The sequence below is a fragment of the Zosterops lateralis genome (genome assembly GCF_965231275.1).
Source record: "Zosterops lateralis genome assembly, chromosome: 7".
Lineage (NCBI taxonomy): Eukaryota > Metazoa > Chordata > Aves > Passeriformes > Zosteropidae > Zosterops > Zosterops lateralis.
In genome coordinates this window covers 21,585,700-21,603,187 of record NC_139767.1, presented here as the reverse complement: position 1 = coordinate 21,603,187, position 17,488 = coordinate 21,585,700, and the positions used below count along the sequence as shown (strand labels likewise).

The window sequence follows — 17,488 nt, the reverse complement described above, 5'->3', positions numbered from 1 at the left end:
TTGTCAACACAGTGTCAAACAACCATATCAGGCTAAAGTTTTCAATAAAATAGACTCTTTCTGAATGGCTGGCATTTCTACAGTATTCTGAGCCAATTTTTCCACTCTCTTCTACCAATAGAGCTACAACAAGTCCACAGAGATCAGCAAAATTGCATTATAATGACTAAGTGGAATATTCAGCTTGTCAATTATTGAGGAAGGAAAAGCAGATGAATTTAAATAAATTTTAATAAAACAGTCACAGATCTAATGCTTTTAACTATACATTGTCCCTGAATGTAATCTTCCTTTCCATCTTATTACTGTTCAGCTGTTATTACCTCTCACTCAAAATGGAGGGGGGTGAGACAGCTTCTGACAAAAGATCTCATCTGTGCATCTAAAAGAGGGTTGGACAGAATTTAGAAGCTCTAGGGCCAGTACATCCTCTGACATACTGATACTACTCAGAGACTCAAGGATGTAACATCCTGTAGTTTTGCCCCTAACACAGTTCACCCTAATGTTAACATGATCTGTTTGCCAAAACTTATGACTCATGACTTCCTTGTTTCCTTCCTTCCTTAGTGGAGGTACATTTGCCTGTTGGGATTTTACAGTGTGTTTTCAGAAAGATTCTTTAATTGCCACCTGAAAATTCAGCTGATGTAGAGATTGCAATGGTGCACATCTAATCTGCTTGAACTTAAAAACTTCATTTGAATTGTGATGCTGGGATAAATTTTTATAACCCGTCTTTTATTAAAGGACTTTTGCAAAAGCAGTGCTTTATGCCTGCATCCTGGAAATAATTTTGTGATCATGAGTAAAAATGTCTTAAAAAAACCCTTGATGCCAGTGAAAACACGAAGACTATGCTTCCTGTGTCATACAAATATTTTCCCCTTTGTTTGCAAAACACCATAAATACAAGGAATGTCTGTGCTAGCAGTCAGGGAAGGAATCTTTCCCATTTAACCAAAAATTTTTCTCATAACCAAGACTTCTTAGAAAACGACCATATGCTAAGTAAATGTGTTCAAAGTGCTACATTTTATTCATTGAAAATATTCATGCCATGATTTTTTTTTTTTACACTAAGGTTCCTTAACACCATGCCAAAAGCTAAACAGGTCGGCAAGTATGAGTATGTGCCTGCTTTATTCACACAGGAAGGCCTTGGGAATATACTCCCAGTGTTGTTTCCTCTCAACAGTTTGGAACCTAATTCCATAGACATAAATAAAAGTATGAATCGTTACACAACAATACAGGAGGTGTGGCTGAGAAACATTTAACGGGAAAAGTATTTAATTAAAAAAAATTATATTGAACACAATAGTCCTCTTTTCTACTGCTTTTTGGAAACAACTTTGCAGTCATCAGAAATACTGATTCCTGACACAGGTCATCTGTGGTGTCAGCAGTTGAAATGTATTATGATTCTTTTACTGGCAGATAAATCAGTTCAACTGTTTCTGAATTCAGTGATAATGTTTAAACAGGATTTTTAGGCAGACCACTCCTTAATAGCAGTTTATTGAGAGGGCTTTATACACTTACTGTTAAAGAAGTGCATATGGAATTATCCAGACATACCTTCTTTGTAACAAAGTCAGTTCCAAACTGCCAGTTGCACTCAGTTATTTTCAGCAAGAAAAACATTAAACTTAAGGTCTTAAAAGTTTTAAATCTAGGTAATTTGAATGTCTTTATGTTTCAAATTGCCAATCTCCTGCAATGATTTAATTTAAGAAGTCATTAAATGCTACATCTTGCTTTCCAAGTCAGTATTTATGACAAGTTTCCATACCGTAATATTCCCAGCTAGAAACAGGAGCCACAGCCATTCCGCATTTAAATACTCCACTGCCAGATCCAAGTGCCAAAGAAGTTACATAGCCACCATAGGACTAGGAGGAAATCACAGACAGTTTAAAATTGCTGGTGAAGTATCATTCTGTTTTCTGAATCAAACTCATATAAATTACTTCCAAATTAATTAATTGGCTTTGAATGCATGGAGGACAAAGTAACAAAAGGTTGAGTTTTTTTGAAATTAATTTATTGATATCAAATGGATCTGATGTAATTTCTTGTCAGAGAGATTAGACAATATTATCAAATCACTTCTTTTTTGCTACTTCTTCAGTGTTTATCACAGGATACTGCTTTCATTACCACTTACAATCACAGGGAAATTTAATTTGGTAGCATCCTTCACGGTAATCTAAGGCAACCTATAGCTCAAAACAGGGCTAACTTCAGGTGTAAATGGTACCAATCACAGTCACATCCAGAGTACACATCCTCCCCACTCAATCTGCTTCAACAGTGAGCAATGTTGTCTTTATCCTTTTTCCCTAAAATCAAATAGAAACTTTCCTTCTGGCAGCTTGTTTTCATTGCCTCTTGCACCATTGCACCCTTTCAAGGTGCACCTCCAAGAAGAGATTAGAGGGCTTTTCTCTCCCTTAAAAAAGACCTAATTTTTCCTAAAGATTAGCATATTGAACTAATTCAATCATCAGTACTTATATACTCATCTATTTCAGTATGGAGCAATTCCTCCCTGCTGCCTGCCACTGTTCCTAGTATTTTCTGACCTGACTCCTCAAACTGGGACCCAGAAAGTTCATGGCTGTAAGAAGGGTAAAGCAAAAAGTAAGCCTGGATATAAGAATAAATCTGTGAAACTGAATGGGGCTAGTTGCTGAGACAGGAAAATAATGTCAATAAAAAGCCTTAGGTTTGACTCTCCACAGGATGTGGAACTGAGGTTAGGAAAACTATGAGGTCTTTGCAAAATAATGGGTTTCTGTTTACTTTGGAATGGAGGAAGGGATAAAAATATGGTGTGTCATGAAAAATTCTGAAGATTACTTCAGTAGCATATGAAAGACTAAGGGAAATAAGCAGAATTACTAAATATTTTTTTTTGGTACAGAAGTTAGGTTAGTCCATCATCTTGATTTTTCAGCTTGAAATGATAGTGAGGGATATAGTAGTAGAAACAGTAATTCGAAGAATTTTTCCAACTCATCTGATTTGCTCATTTGATCTTTCAAAAAATCAGTCCACAAAGCTACAAAGTAAGGGATGAGGATTGGGGAGATAAATACATTCACTGTAATAAGCCAAGAGAGAGAGTTCACATCCTAAATTACTTTAGTGGTTATTTAAGAGAATTTGCCATCTTGAAGAGTTTGATGAGTCTGAGCACGAGTTCATGCACACTCGCCAAGCTGCAGCCTATAAATAAGGAAACACCTTTCAACTCCTTTCAAAGCTTACAGACCAGGAAATGGTATAATAAACTGAAACTAAATGGGAAAAAAAGACTAATAGGTTTGCCAGTAGTGCCTTTCTTTTAATATTTTATCCACTACTGGAATACAATGTGTCCAAGCTTGGTTCTGGAAACACTGTGGTGAAATAAAATATTATGTGATTTAAAAAAGAAAATATTTTCTTGAGGCCTTAAATTACCTAATGTCACTTTAGAATTATTCACTTCTAAGTGTCTGTGTCACTTCATTTCACCATATGGTATCCATTTTATTCTGGTTTTTTAAATATTGGTTGGTAGAAGCTTCATAGAAAGATTTTAGCAATTCTGCTCATGTGATGTCTAAGATCAGACAATACATCTGGCTATTAAAGGTTCTGGGAGCATTACAAAGACAAATACATGAAAAAAGCAAAGATGAAAAATAGACTGGCTAGTAATTTGGAATGACTCCCATACTGTCCAATTTTTCCACATCTTGGTGAAGCTGTCAATGTTGTAAACCCTTCAGATTCATCCCTGATCACCACTGCAAAGCCAGCCAAGTACACAGTGATTCAGGATGATGCAGGGGTCACATTTTATGATGGGAGATAGTCATAGGACTTTTCTCACTATTTTAATCTCAGATCAGAAAGGAAAATACTTGAATTTTGACAACATGCCAGTAAGTCCCTAAGTTAAAAATAAAGCCAAATAAAATGTCTTAATTTGTCTTAACTTCCAGTCCAAGCAGTGTATTAGACATGAGATTTTCAAAAGTCCCTCTTGAGATGCCAAAGATTCATTTTAGGGGGCTTGAACTGTTGCAATTGCATGTATATAGGTAGCAGCAAGAATCATTCCCTTTGGTAATACCATCACACATTTGCAGAAGAAATTTTATACATATTTAAGACGGAGCCAGGAAGAATAAAAAAAAATCATACTACAGGATTATTTAAAGATAGATGTAAAAAATTCCAATCACTCACCCAGCCCCATATTGCTATTCGTTTCTCATCAATAAAGCCCATTTCTATAAATTTTCTGTGGAAAATAAAATCACAGCAATAAATGCATTATTATTACAAAAAATGGCTAGTACAATGGCAAATCAGAAAAAAATAGTTTTTCTTTCACTTTTTTCCCACATATCCCACCAATTTGAGCAAACTGACAATCAACACAGCATGCCTGATTTCTTCAGAGCATCAACTATTCAATCAAGAGGTTCTGAAAGGGAAGGGGCAGAATTTTTCCTGAAAGAATAAAAAATATGAATTTAATACTTTCATCATAATAATTTTTGTCCCAGTGGACGAGGATCATTTTCACTGCTTTATTGCCAAAGGTGCTGGATTACCATTAACATTCATACTTCACTGTGCAAGATACTCAACATACTGATGTCAGAGTGAGTTAATACTTCGATTTCTCAAGAGGAACAGTATCGGCTTCTGAGGAGATCAGGGATTTCGCTGGAGAAATGAGCTTTTGTTTTATGTGCCTGAAAAGTAAAAAGCTCTTGTGCCTACTTTCATAAAAAATAATAATGAAGAAATCATCTATTAAGGCTCCAAGTAGGTAATAAGCTTGAAATGTATAAAAGGTGCAAAACTTCTTATGCTCTCAAGAGTCAAATAGGTCAAAGAGAACCATAAATATTAGGTCTCCTACAAATATCCTGCATCAGAGTGTGCAGACTGCATTTCTAAAGATGTATTAGCAACAGCAAAGAAAAGAGGATGAGGCAAAAGACCATAAAGGGTTGAGAGTGACAAATAAACACAATAGGTTCAGATACACACCAGGACACATAGTAGCCTTATTTACTAGGACAAACACAAGTGAAATGACAACATCCAAAATGAGGGATGCTCTCTGGGTGGGACAGAGTCAGAAAAGCCAAAAAATTACTCAGCTTTGTTATATTACTGTCTTAATCCTGGGGGTTCCACCTACAATAAAAGCCCCTCCAGGAACTTCCCACTAGAGTATAGAGGCTCTATAAAAATCATGCATCTTAATCCATGTGTTAGATCAGGAAGATGGAATGCACTACATTTAACTGAACAAAAATTTAGTCTAGGTGCTGACAGAAAACTGGGAAGTGTGAAGTCTGAGGTCATTTTTTCATGGCCTATTCTCAGCAGATTTTGCAACTGCAGGATCAGTTTAGGTTCCCTCTGATATTCTATGTCTGAGTGAAGATTCAGAATAACATAGAAGCTTTCTTGTGATATTTTGATGTCACTCCTCCTAAAAGTTTCAAGATGGAAAATAAAATAATAGAATAATAGAAAAATTTGACATGATTTACAGCTATTCTGTTTAATTTATCACTGAAAGGGATAATGGTGCATTTATATTTATAACATTGAAGAGGAAATGAATTATCACAAAGCAGAAAGACGAAGGAACAGATATCCTCCTCACACACACTTCTAAGTACAGGCAATGCTCTCAAACAAAGAAAGAATGCTGTGAAAACCTGGGTTGCTACATCCAATTTCCAGCTAAGATACCTAAGTACCTTAGTCAAGGTACTTAGTCTGGAGAAAACAGGGCACCTGGAAATCTATCCATACTCTGATGGGCCAAATTCCACACCAAAGGCTAGGCTAAATTCCTGCCTTTCAGTCATCTCTGTGGGGTTCAAACTAACACTTCTTCAAATGCTCACTTTAGCAGAGCTACTGCATCAGTAAAATTAACAAGACCACCTTTCTTCGCAATCTTCAGCTTTCACTTCCTCCCAAAATCTCTGCATAGGGAATCATTTTCCCCTGGAACACTTTTACGTGTTTTCATGCGGAGGAGCAGCTGTTGGGGAACACTTATCACGGGACCTCAGGTACTTTCTGCTGTTCTTAAATCTCCTACAACAGCACAGAATGCAAGTTTGTGACTCGTTGATCTGTAGAACATTTGTGTCAGGTTCAGTTTTGCTACAAACTTTTCATTTGACCTTTAGGTAATCAGTGAGATAAATCCCTATGGATCTCTGGCTTATCTCTATGGTCACTGAGGTAGGCTTGCCCTATAGGAAAAAACTTCAGAAAAATGGTAATTGGCTTACCTCTCGCCATTGACAACTATATTTTTTTAGTCTTAGGACTGAAGCCTCTGATGATTCTCTTATGCAATGCAAGTGCTGAGGTCCAAATGTGGACTTAATGGTATATGGACTTAATATACCAGACAAAACCTCACTGACATCAAGCAAATGCTAATATTTTATTTTTATAAAAGTTTTTGTCTCATATTCTGGAGACCTCAGGTCTTCAAAAGAAAGGCTGAGAATTCAATATTTCTTTTACCTTACTACTTCTTAGTATACAAATGCAACAGCTATACAGGGAGATAATCTACTTACTTAACTGCTGAGATTTGGTCCTCAACTTCATAGACTCCAAGTCTTCGATATACTGCATGCAAAATCTTGTCACCTTGATAAGCTGTCCCTCTGCCATCCACCAGAGCAACAATAATTCCCTCTTTGCTTGCAAGATAGGTTATCCAGCTAATGCTAAAGGTTTCCTTTACATTCTGACTGCAAGGTCCTCCGTACCTGAGGATAAAAATTCACACATTTTCAACTCATACTTACAAATTTATAAATGGTTATTGGACACTGAACTATAGCTATTGGTACTCAAACATTTTCTCCACATGTATTTTGCTATGTGAGTCTGGTTCAGAGAGGTCAGTAGACAAACAGTTCTACTACTATTTTCATGTTATGAGATTTTGCTATCTAAAATCCATTTTAATCATTTAGGTCTTATTCCTAAGGAAAATAGTTAGTTTCAGCTCAGACTAAGTGGTGCAGTATCAGCTGCTTGTCCTAAGGGGAATCCTTGGAAGAGCTCAAAGATTCAATTCTCAAAGATTCAATTCTTTGCTCTCTCCAAATTTAGGAGTAACAGCCCTTTTTGGTGCTTTTCTGCATTTGATTTCCACATGCAGTCAGTAATGCCAAAGAAAATGAGAAAAAGAAATACACTCCTCACACTTTTTGGCTATCCCCAGACCTTATTTGTTTCAGTAGGGAATATCGTGCTCTTAGAGCTGTGGGCAGAACACACCCCACATAGCTGAGCAATACAGAGATACTCCTCATGAGAATGGCCTAATGCAAATTACTCATTTGACCTCAAGGACAGGACTCTTCTACTCTAAACTTCAAACATACTTAGCATTCTTGGACCTTTGGATCATCATTTGTTAATAAAAAATGATATGAAATTTATTACACCCATTCAGCCCTCCTTTCTGCATCTTTTTTTTTTCCCCTTCCTTTCACCACTGCAATTTTTATTGCCTTTTCTGCCTGCAATAAATTATGTCAAATGCTCTTAACAAGCAAGTCCACATGGCTCAGTTTTCTTCTTCAAAAATGAAGCAGGCTCTTATATTTTTTCATTTTACAAAGCTAAAATCAATACTTTGAGACTGTCTCATGATAAACAGAAACAGCAACAGAGCTACAATTACAAAGAGTATCCCACATGATTGTAGCCTTCTTTCTCTGAGAAAAGTACTCCTTACCATTAACATTAAAATCCTTATAGATCTCCATGATGAATTTCTATTCCAGAAATATATTGAAAAAAAAAAAATGACAAACGAAACAGAACTAAGTAGTTTTTCTTTTGCTTTATAAAATGTTGCAAATGTCCCAGGCTTTGTTAAATTAGAAAAAGTATGTTTTCTAACAAAACAACAACATTCAAAGGAAGGAAGAGCTACATACACCTGAATAAGCAGAGGGTACTTCTTGGATCTATCAAACTGTGGAGGTAGAAGCATTTTGTACCACAAAGCTAGAAAAGACAAATTAAAATAACATTCTTAATGGTTGAAACGACTCCTCTAGGCATAATCCAGAGTCTGGTGTAACAGTATATGAACATGAATCAGCACATAGTACACAAAGCACGAACTGTGAATCACAGAACTGATGCAATTAACTGTTTATATTGAGCTGTTGAAGAACAGCTTTGAAGAAACCCACATTTACTTTAATTTAGCTATGCATTAAATTATTACTTCACAAAAGTCTAGGTTCTCAGTTTTTCCAGGTGCCTAGAAAAGAATAACTGTTTTAAGATAATCAGATATTAGTTTTGGAAACTTTACGCTGATTTATTACTGTGGGATACTGTTGGTAAGTCATTACTGAAAAGAATAGAGCAAGCAATGTCAATATAATGTGTAACACATGAACAGCAGTTTACATTTCCCATTTTATTACCACCATATTATATTGTTTTTATACAATATTTAAACTCTTTACCAATAGTGCTAAAGATTTTTTCAAAACTTGTGTTGTGAAACAAATGTATTTTAACTACTATTTTACTGAGAGACACCTTGAGGCATAGACAAATTATCTGTTATTGAACAGGGCAGAACCAGGCCTCTTCTTCCCAATCTGACAGGCTAAAAACTTTGTTCTACAGAAAGACAATATTTACTATAACAAAATTAAGGCAAAATATTAAAATGGTAAGAATAAAAAGTACAATAAATACATGCAATTCTTACTTATACCATCCACTTCAAGCTTATTAATTTCTTCTTTTGGCAGTCTGATCTCTTGCAAAGCAGACTGCAATTCCCAATTGTCTTCCAATACTTTGAGCTCTAAGTAAAAGAAATGCCTGAATTATTAACTGATTTATTGCTAATTTCTCTTCAGTAATTAAGATTCCTTTATTTTGTGTTATTAGAACAGAAAGGAAATCTGTGAATTTTACAAGCAGAGTAATGAAATCCACTCAGACACTTCTAATTGGGCTTGATCACATAGCTAAATGAAAGAAAAGCACTGGTATTGCAGTGCACAAATACTCGTTAGATTTTTATAGGATGTACATTTTGCAATGCAAATCATTTCACATGTTGCCTCTGAGTGTTAGAGTCCCGCATGTTAAGAAGAAACAGCTTTCTCCTGCAGATTCCTCATCCCAGTTTTGTAAAATGGGGGATCTAGAAATGCAAAATCCGTGGCACTGTGCAAAACACAGTTCTGTTTCTCCTGTATCTCCTCTCTTGCTTATCAGACTAACATCAGTTTAACCTCTGAGACCTTTGGACAGTGTGGTCAAGGACATGGTCCTCAGGGAATGTCTTGTTTCTGGGTAATGCAGGAAATTCAATTTCTCAAGGGGTTATGGCAAATCTTCACTCAACTAGTGTAACAATATGTTCCTACAAAGACAACAGACTTACCAACTCACTGTCCTTATTACTGTTCACTTAGTAAACCTTTCCTCTTTTATTTTTTAGCTTTTTAAATCTAAAGTATTAACATTTATTGTTTTACTTGTTTTAGACCAAATTTACAGTTGCATAATTTAAAAATTACTGTGTAAAATTTAATTAACTTACAGGACAGACGGCAGAACTGTGTATTATGAATCCATTTGGTCTTGTTTATTTATGTGTTTTCCCATGAGTAGTGAGGGATGAAGAATATTGGAAATGTAATGGAAATCTGTGACTTTTAGCTTCACTTTCAGAATAAAGAACCTTTTAAAACTGCAGGAGATTTCTCTTTTTTCCTTTACCTTTCCGTCCTCCTTGTTTCTGGAAATGTTCAAAAAGGTACAAGAAGTATTCTTCTCTCAACATATATTGAGCTAGGTAGTGCTTAGGATATGCCAGAAATATAATACTGGAATTTGTTCTTTCAAAGTACTCTTGACAAGTTTTGCAGTTTCAAGTGGGTTTTTTATGGCTGAAAGATCATTCTGCCTTCGGATGCTCATGCAAACTCAGCTGAACCAGTTTTCATCATTCCCCTCAAAACTCCTGAAACTTCCCCATCACGACAACTGAATTGTAGGCATCCTGGAAGAAACTTCCAAGCTGATCTATGTCAGTTTAACTCTCTCCTACTAAAATTTATGGATGATACAGTTTCAAAATGCTGCCAACTGCAACAAAAATGGATTTACTAAAAATAGTTTTGCACCACAGAAGAGATTATGAAAGCAAGGAACTGAAGGGAAATTAATTCAAAAAAGGTAATGAAGAAGTCAAGGAGAAGCCTGAATTTGTTTTTATTCCTGAGAATAACAGCACAGAAGAGGGAGGCATGATGAAACCAGTGGTGAAAATCCATTAGAGAAAATTGTTCTTTGCTGCAGAGAGGTTAAGAAACACATAACTGCAGTTGGCAGTATGCATTTCAAACAATGCATAGTTTGATAAGATAACAAGGGTCCTTTATATAAAAGATAACAGTGAATCGGGAAAAACAGAGAGCTGTAACAATGGATTAAATATATTTAAAAAATCCATGTATGCTCTGTATTTAAACCTTTAAATCTATTAAATGTATTTAAACCTCCTGTAAAAGAAATACCAGAACACAGAGTTTCTAGGCCATAACTTCAATAGACACGTTAACCTATATTTTCCATCTGCAAAAATTTTTAAGTGGTTATAAAATAAGATGTACCAACTACTGGAGTCTAAATAACATGATGTTGCAATTCACTGACTTCTACAGAATCACCACGGATTAAGTTAATTTAACAATATTGCGGCATTTGTCTTCCTTATGTTTTTGTGTGTCTTTTGATCAGACAACACTCAGGTAACAGTGAGTTATCAATGCAGGCTGAACTGTAAGGACCATTACACCTACCAGCTCACTTCCATTGATTATTGGGGAAGGAAGGGAATGCCAAATCACTGAAGTTTATACAGAACCATGCTAGTTTTCATAACATTCCAGGAACTGAAGGCTTAAAGATGGCGAAGAACTTTTAGGAAAAAAACAAGGGACAGAGAAGATTCACTGCAGAACAATTAATATTTTCATAGTTAGAAAGTTCCTGCTTGGCTTGGTTGCAGTCTTCACTAACTTACACTAACTTCACTAACTGACATCTCTACTGATGGCTGAAGAGGAAGTCATTGAACCAAATTCTAATTAGTACAGCACAATAAGTCAAACTGTAAACTCTAAATAGTACACTATTTTCTTTTGTATAAGGTAGTGTTGTCTCATGAAAAAGAAAGTCTTGTGTTCATCCAAATATGAAAAGGAATATTCTGGAAATCACAATAATGTTTTCTACAAAGTTTGACTCAAAATTTGATAGACAAAATGAGCCCATGCTCATTTTATCTACAGTGTGTAAACAGGAAAAACAGCAGGATGCTACAAAAGTGCTGGACTCAGGAATTGAGATAAATGCCTTGGTGTGTTCATTCATGTTTGGATTTTACTAATGAAAAAATCTAGAAAGACACTAGGTTTTTTAATACCAAACAAGATGAAATGCTTCTTGATCACAATCCTAACTATTGCATTAGAAGCCCTTGATCTGGATTAGAGGTAAAGGAGTATACCAATTGCTCAGAAATGGGAAGGATACTTGCGGTACCTCTATCACCACGGTTCTCAAAAAGAGTAGAAATGGGAATCCCAGGACCTGTTGTAAGAATGATAAAAAGTCAGTTTACAGTTTGAAGCTGGAATTTGGTGATGCAGTGTGTATTACATTAAAATTGATAACTGTCAGGAGTTAAAGAACTCAAATTTGATGCAGAAATCTGAATCCCCTGCTGTACAACTCACTAGCCCCTGCTGCAATACATAAGGTACTGTGTGTACAAGGACTTGCATATATACAGACTTTGCTTAGCAAACACTATAGAAGCAACTTTAAACCTACTAATGCTTCCTCCCTAGAGATGAAGTGACATCTAGTTAATACCTGAGATGTGATTACGTAAGGTGAACGCAGAATTACCAATGTGAAACATTCTTCTGAGAACATGTCTCATCGTATTTGTGAAGGTGAGTGCCTTTCACATGGTGATGACCTTACTGACTATTTTTTTCAAGAATGATTGAAAGGTGTTGTTATTTGCTACATTTGGTTCTCTGCTCAACAGAAGTTCTAAGGAACTTTTCAGCTGATCAGTTGGTGCAGAATCACAAGAACAGTAAACTTTACAAGAAGTAAACAAAAGGAAAACCTTGGATACTCTTCCTCTTTTTTTAGATTGTGATGTCACTTTTTTTGAGTACAGCAGTGGATGAAACATCAGATCACTGAAATCACCTAATTTAATACAAAAGAGCTAAGACTTCATTTAATACTTGTATCTTGCAAGCAGATTCAATGATCACATATCTAGAACTGAATTTTTCTTAGATCAGTTATTAAAAATGTTCTCAGGTACTAAATAGCCAACATTTATGGCTGACACAGGTCTTAATAATTTAAATTGGGAAACAGAGTAAAGTAGTTTCTTTCTCAAGCTAACTCTGGTGACATAAACTGAAAAACAGTATATGTTTCTAAATCCTGCTCTGGCTGCTGCAAGAAAACACATGGCTCTCATAAACTGAATTAAAATCTGTTTTGTGGCATGAAGGACATTCACAAATTTGTTTTTAACTCTCAAAACCCCAAGCTTTTTGTTGAAAAAGTTAGAAAATCCTGAATATATCTGTATTTGCTGAAACATCTTCACAAAATTTTTGAACATGGAAAGTCTCTTTCTGGAAATCTTTCCTGGTTATTGTGAAATTTCTGTGAATCATACAAAAATCATTTGGGATAACCAGTATTAACTACAGTACTGGTAAATTTTAAAGAACAACTGCTTATATGTTTGCTCGCATGCCATACATACCGTAACAGATCAAGGCATAATACTTAGAATGTTCACTGAATCTTGCTGTATAATACTGACATCTCTCTTTTCTTAAATTGCAAGTAATGCATTGTTTTCTCATAGGTTTACTTCCAATGCTGATTCTAAAAGAAAAATCAAACAAAACAATGGTTATTTTGCTAAAATTAACTTTACCTGTGCCTGTCTCATATTTTTGACTGCAGGTCCTATACTTTCAGAACAGTTACGTTAAAAATAAATGCTTGGTCTTTTTATAATTTTTTCCCAAGAGTATATTTAAATGTTAGGTATCATTTCTCCTCAACTGTCAGATAGAATCTGAGGTTAAGATTTAGTTAAAATAGCCTGTGAAATTACACATTAAACATCTTGAAACTAAATTGTTTTATTGACAAATCCAGACATCTTCTATTAACCTATCAATAAGATAATGTTGATAACACTTACTTGTAAATATTCCTTCTTCCTGGATAGCCTTCAAATTCATTGCTTGAATAGAAACTGCAAATTCATTTATATGTTAATAAATAATCCATAAAGTGATGACCTATGAATGAGCATCAAGATGAAAAGCCGTCTTGGAAGTTAATTTAGACTTTTTGAGATTTCTGCATGTGATGGTAGAGTAGTTAAGCTTATATACCTTTCATCTTAATAAATCTTTGCTCAGACTATGATTAGGTGACACATAAGCCATATAAATATGAGAATCTTAATTCTCATGAGCCAATCCCTCCAATTATGTAAGCTGTTTCTGTCTATACAGTAAGCAGAATGAGAGATCATAAAAAGATAAGTAACTGCAAATTGTGTGAGGGTTAACCACATGATTAAATTAAGTGTTTTTAAATAAGCCTCTCAAAGATGGGTGATAAAAAAAATAGAAAATTGAGGGCAATTTCCTAAGAATCTTTCATAAGTAAATCACGTTTACAAACCTATGCAGTGCCTTAGCATACAAATTTGTTGTGGATGTATTCAGATAAAAAACAAATTACACCTAATTATAATCTGACGAGTCAACAAACGGTGTTCAAATGATTATATGTTGCTTTTACTGACAACACGCACAACCCTTTTTCTTCATGACACTTACATTGCATCATTTGTTACTCTGAAAATGTATATTGCCTCCCATTCTCCACTTGTAACTTGGATTGCATTCTCCTGTGTAGTGAGACATTTAAGTTACTGAATATTGCAGAATTCTTTCAGGACAGTAGATCAATGTAGAACACTTTGCTTGACTTACCACAGAGCCATTGATGTAATGAATATGCTTATAACCATTTTTGTCACTAAAAATTTTGTAGTATGAACTGCTGTCTGATGTAAAATATGGTGCAGAAACAAAGAACTGAAACAATGGAAGAAAAACAGTAGATGAGACATGAGACTGTCCAAGCTGTTTAGCAGATTATACTACACATGCTAAAACTAACAAGACTGCAGACTACTTTAATCAGTTCAAATGGGACAAACTACTTTGCACAAGTTTGTACCTGTGATATTCAATCTCCCTGTGATCACGTTACAACTTCTGTCATTTGAGATTTCTTAAACTGATAATATAGATACCTCAAGACCAGATGTGAGCTCTCTACTTATAAGTGGAATAATTTGTATATTCTGAATGACCTTTCTTTAGTTATTTAAAAACAGGCAGAAATTATTTTAAACAAATAAGCTTCTGAATAAAGCTTATGTTCATGAATGGTGCCAGACTGAATATTAAACAATCACTTTACTAAAATTTTAAGTCAAGGTTGAATTACTGCGACTGTAAATTTTATTTTCAAAACACGAAGACAATAGGAACAACCTGCAAATACGTCAAACATAGTCAAACATTCCTGAGTGAATACAACTTTTGAATAATATTAACTCAAGCTCAACTAAGACTTGTGACCACAAGTTAAATTCTCCTGGAGACTGTATCTGTGATTCCTAATACGTGAAAGCCGATAAAGACAAAAGCTGGGATTTATGCATGTGTGCAAATTCTTTAGCTCTAATAAAAATCTGTCATCAGAATCTCAAATGAACTATCAAAAAGAAAAAAAAAAAAAAAAGAAAAAAGAAAATAGAAAAAAAAAAAGGACAAAGTAAAATAATCCTTATAAATATATATCTTCACATTAAAACATCTCTTTAGGGAGATAGTGCACTGAAAATTGAAGCTCATTGTTCAGTCCACTGCAAGATATTCAGGTAGTGTGAGGTTCACACACTTGATTCTGTTAACCTGCCCTGCCTGAAAGTAAATATAAGCAATGCTACATATTCACTGTTGGACTATATGACTGTAAATACTGACCTCATGCTCTTACAATTTCCTCGTAAGTTTGTTTTTACTGCAAGTTTCCAAAGGTGTATGGTAGTCTAGGGTTACTGGGCAGAAAAAACATCTTTTGCTAAGAGGTAACTCCAGAGAAGTATTGCGTGCCATTCTAAGTGGGTTATCTTACCTTGAAGGTTCCCCCCAGCTGAAGATATGGCACTCAAACTGTCCTGAGTGGACAGACTTTATTCTTAAGATACTGCGATAGCCCATTTTATCCCTTGCCCTAGTGTCACCAGAGGAATTTTACATCTATTCTTACACTCCAGAATGCTTCTAAAGATTACGTTGCACTATAAATCAACCTATTTTCATTACTTTCCTCTCTTCATTAATTTCTGTCTCAACCAACTTTCCTGTCTAGTAAGTTGGTCGGGACAGAAATAGGTTTTTAAATTTAGAAAGCAGGTAGCCAGATACTACATCTAGCATGGCATTAAAAGTCTCAGTCCTACAGTGCAACAAGTCTAAGCAGTAGTGTTGTATGTCTCCAAAAGGTGAGATGTACACCTCAGAAAGGTGTATGTCTCATGTTTCAAAACACTGATGGGAAGATGCAGGAAGCTGTAGCTTATAACTGAATTAAAATAGAGTACAACAAGAAAACCTACCCCGCCTGCCCATCCTGTTTGACTCTCTTCTATGTGCTGTTGATTCTGAAAAACAAAAGCAAACATACACTCTTTAAGAAAACTGAGTTTATGGAGATTTAAAATCTTCAAATAAATCAGTAACTGCCTGTAAAAGAGAATTTTAGAATATTTGCTATGAAGATTCAGGGAATTGGAGGTTGTCTAAGTAAATAATATTGCTGTATTAAGGTCATTACATTAATTAAATTATTGTTTTTACCAGCGGTCATCAGACCTAAATAAAATTTAAAGCAATTATCCAACCTTTTAACTGAATACAAGAATGATCAACTACTTAATCTCATTTTTTTTTTTCCAAAAATCCAAATAAATAATATCAGGAATATTATGACTAAAATTTTGGTGTAGATTTTCAGCTGGTTTATATTTGATTTCAGAGCTGTGATGTTGATTTAGAGCACTGGATGATGTGACTACTAGGCATCCTGAGACTATGAGTATAAATTTAGAAGATTTTAACTTCTTGTTCTTAAAGCTGATTTGGAAACAGACTGATACTGAGCATGAACAATGCAGCTAAAGGAGCTTTTACATTTGCACTTATATCTTGCTTGTAAAGTTTCTAGTGATATATTTTAAAATTCTGCATTCGATCAATGAAATTCTTTTTTTATCTTGAAAATTTTTCTTTATACTGTTCATTCAGTACAGTATTTCTTCCATAGTCTGAACTAAATTTAACAAATCCGCTTTCTAAGGAATATGGTTTGTATTTCTTATCCTCAGCACAATCTCATTACTATTTAAAATCATGTGTTCTCCCTTCTAATTTAATCCCAACAAAGTGACTACAAAGGAAAAGTTGCAGGACCTTGTCCCTTAGAAGACTACCTAGTACTTTGCAAGGGCTCCACTATGCTACTAACTGAAAAGATGGATTTTATGCTTTTTTCAGACAACAAAAATGGGATGTCCTGTTTTATATCTGCATCTTAACATTATTTTCCATTCTTTAAATTAAGACCCAGATCTTGATGACAGTACATTAGGGACATATTTAACTTCTCTCATTTGAGTAGTCCCAATTTCACATGACATGCCTTTTTGTTACTCATATGAATAGTTCCACTGCTCATACTGGTTTTTGTGGTCTAGCCACATGAGCAAGAGTGGAACATGTGAACATTTTTGATGAATCTACACTTTAGGATCATCCTGTAGATTTTATTTTGTTATTATTATCAAATGCATAAAACATAGCATGTTTATTATACATTAGAGACTCAATGTAATCTGAATTCAACAAGATAACTATTTTTGCCAAAGGAAATGTTCAGAGATATACTTTCTAATGGCAAATAGAGCTAATGCAGCAGTCCCATCTGTTCACACTCCTTCGATGGGCCATTTGTGCAAACTTTAATGTGATAAAAGCATTGTATCACTGTATAAATATAGAATTATAGAAACGTCAGTAGTGACTCCATAAATAAGGTTTCATGGAGAAATGCAATTAAACAAGGATCATGAACACAGTCCTGAAAGATGTTAATTGGTCTGGTCTGGTCTGGTTCCAGCAAAGCAATTAAGCACATGCTTAATTTTAAACACATAAACAGATCTATTGAAGTA

The 17,488-nt window shown here is 34.9% G+C and overlaps 1 protein-coding gene across 5 annotated transcripts in view; it reads right to left on the bottom strand.

The window, feature by feature from the left end:
• The window catches only part of FAP (fibroblast activation protein alpha), a 37,333-nt gene that overhangs the window by 5,249 nt on the left and 14,596 nt on the right, over nucleotides 1–17,488 (bottom strand). For 3 of the 5 annotated variants that reach the window (XM_083865375.1, XM_083865374.1, XM_083865377.1), the window contains 11 exons: nucleotides 15,875–15,919; nucleotides 14,175–14,279; nucleotides 14,019–14,089; nucleotides 13,370–13,423; nucleotides 12,920–13,044; nucleotides 11,659–11,706; nucleotides 8,804–8,902; nucleotides 8,010–8,079; nucleotides 6,630–6,824; nucleotides 4,246–4,300; nucleotides 1,796–1,895 (listed from right to left, as the gene is read on the bottom strand). In XM_083865375.1, the coding sequence (XP_083721501.1) occupies nucleotides 1,796–1,895; nucleotides 4,246–4,300; nucleotides 6,630–6,824; nucleotides 8,010–8,079; nucleotides 8,804–8,902; nucleotides 11,659–11,706; nucleotides 12,920–13,044; nucleotides 13,370–13,423; nucleotides 14,019–14,089; nucleotides 14,175–14,279; nucleotides 15,875–15,919 (967 nt within the window). The remainder of the gene's footprint in view (nucleotides 1–1,795; nucleotides 1,896–4,245; nucleotides 4,301–6,629; nucleotides 6,825–8,009; nucleotides 8,080–8,803; nucleotides 8,903–11,658; nucleotides 11,707–12,919; nucleotides 13,045–13,369; nucleotides 13,424–14,018; nucleotides 14,090–14,174; nucleotides 14,280–15,874; nucleotides 15,920–17,488) is intronic. The other 2 variants (XR_014590571.1, XM_083865376.1) reach the window with 1 other exon arrangement.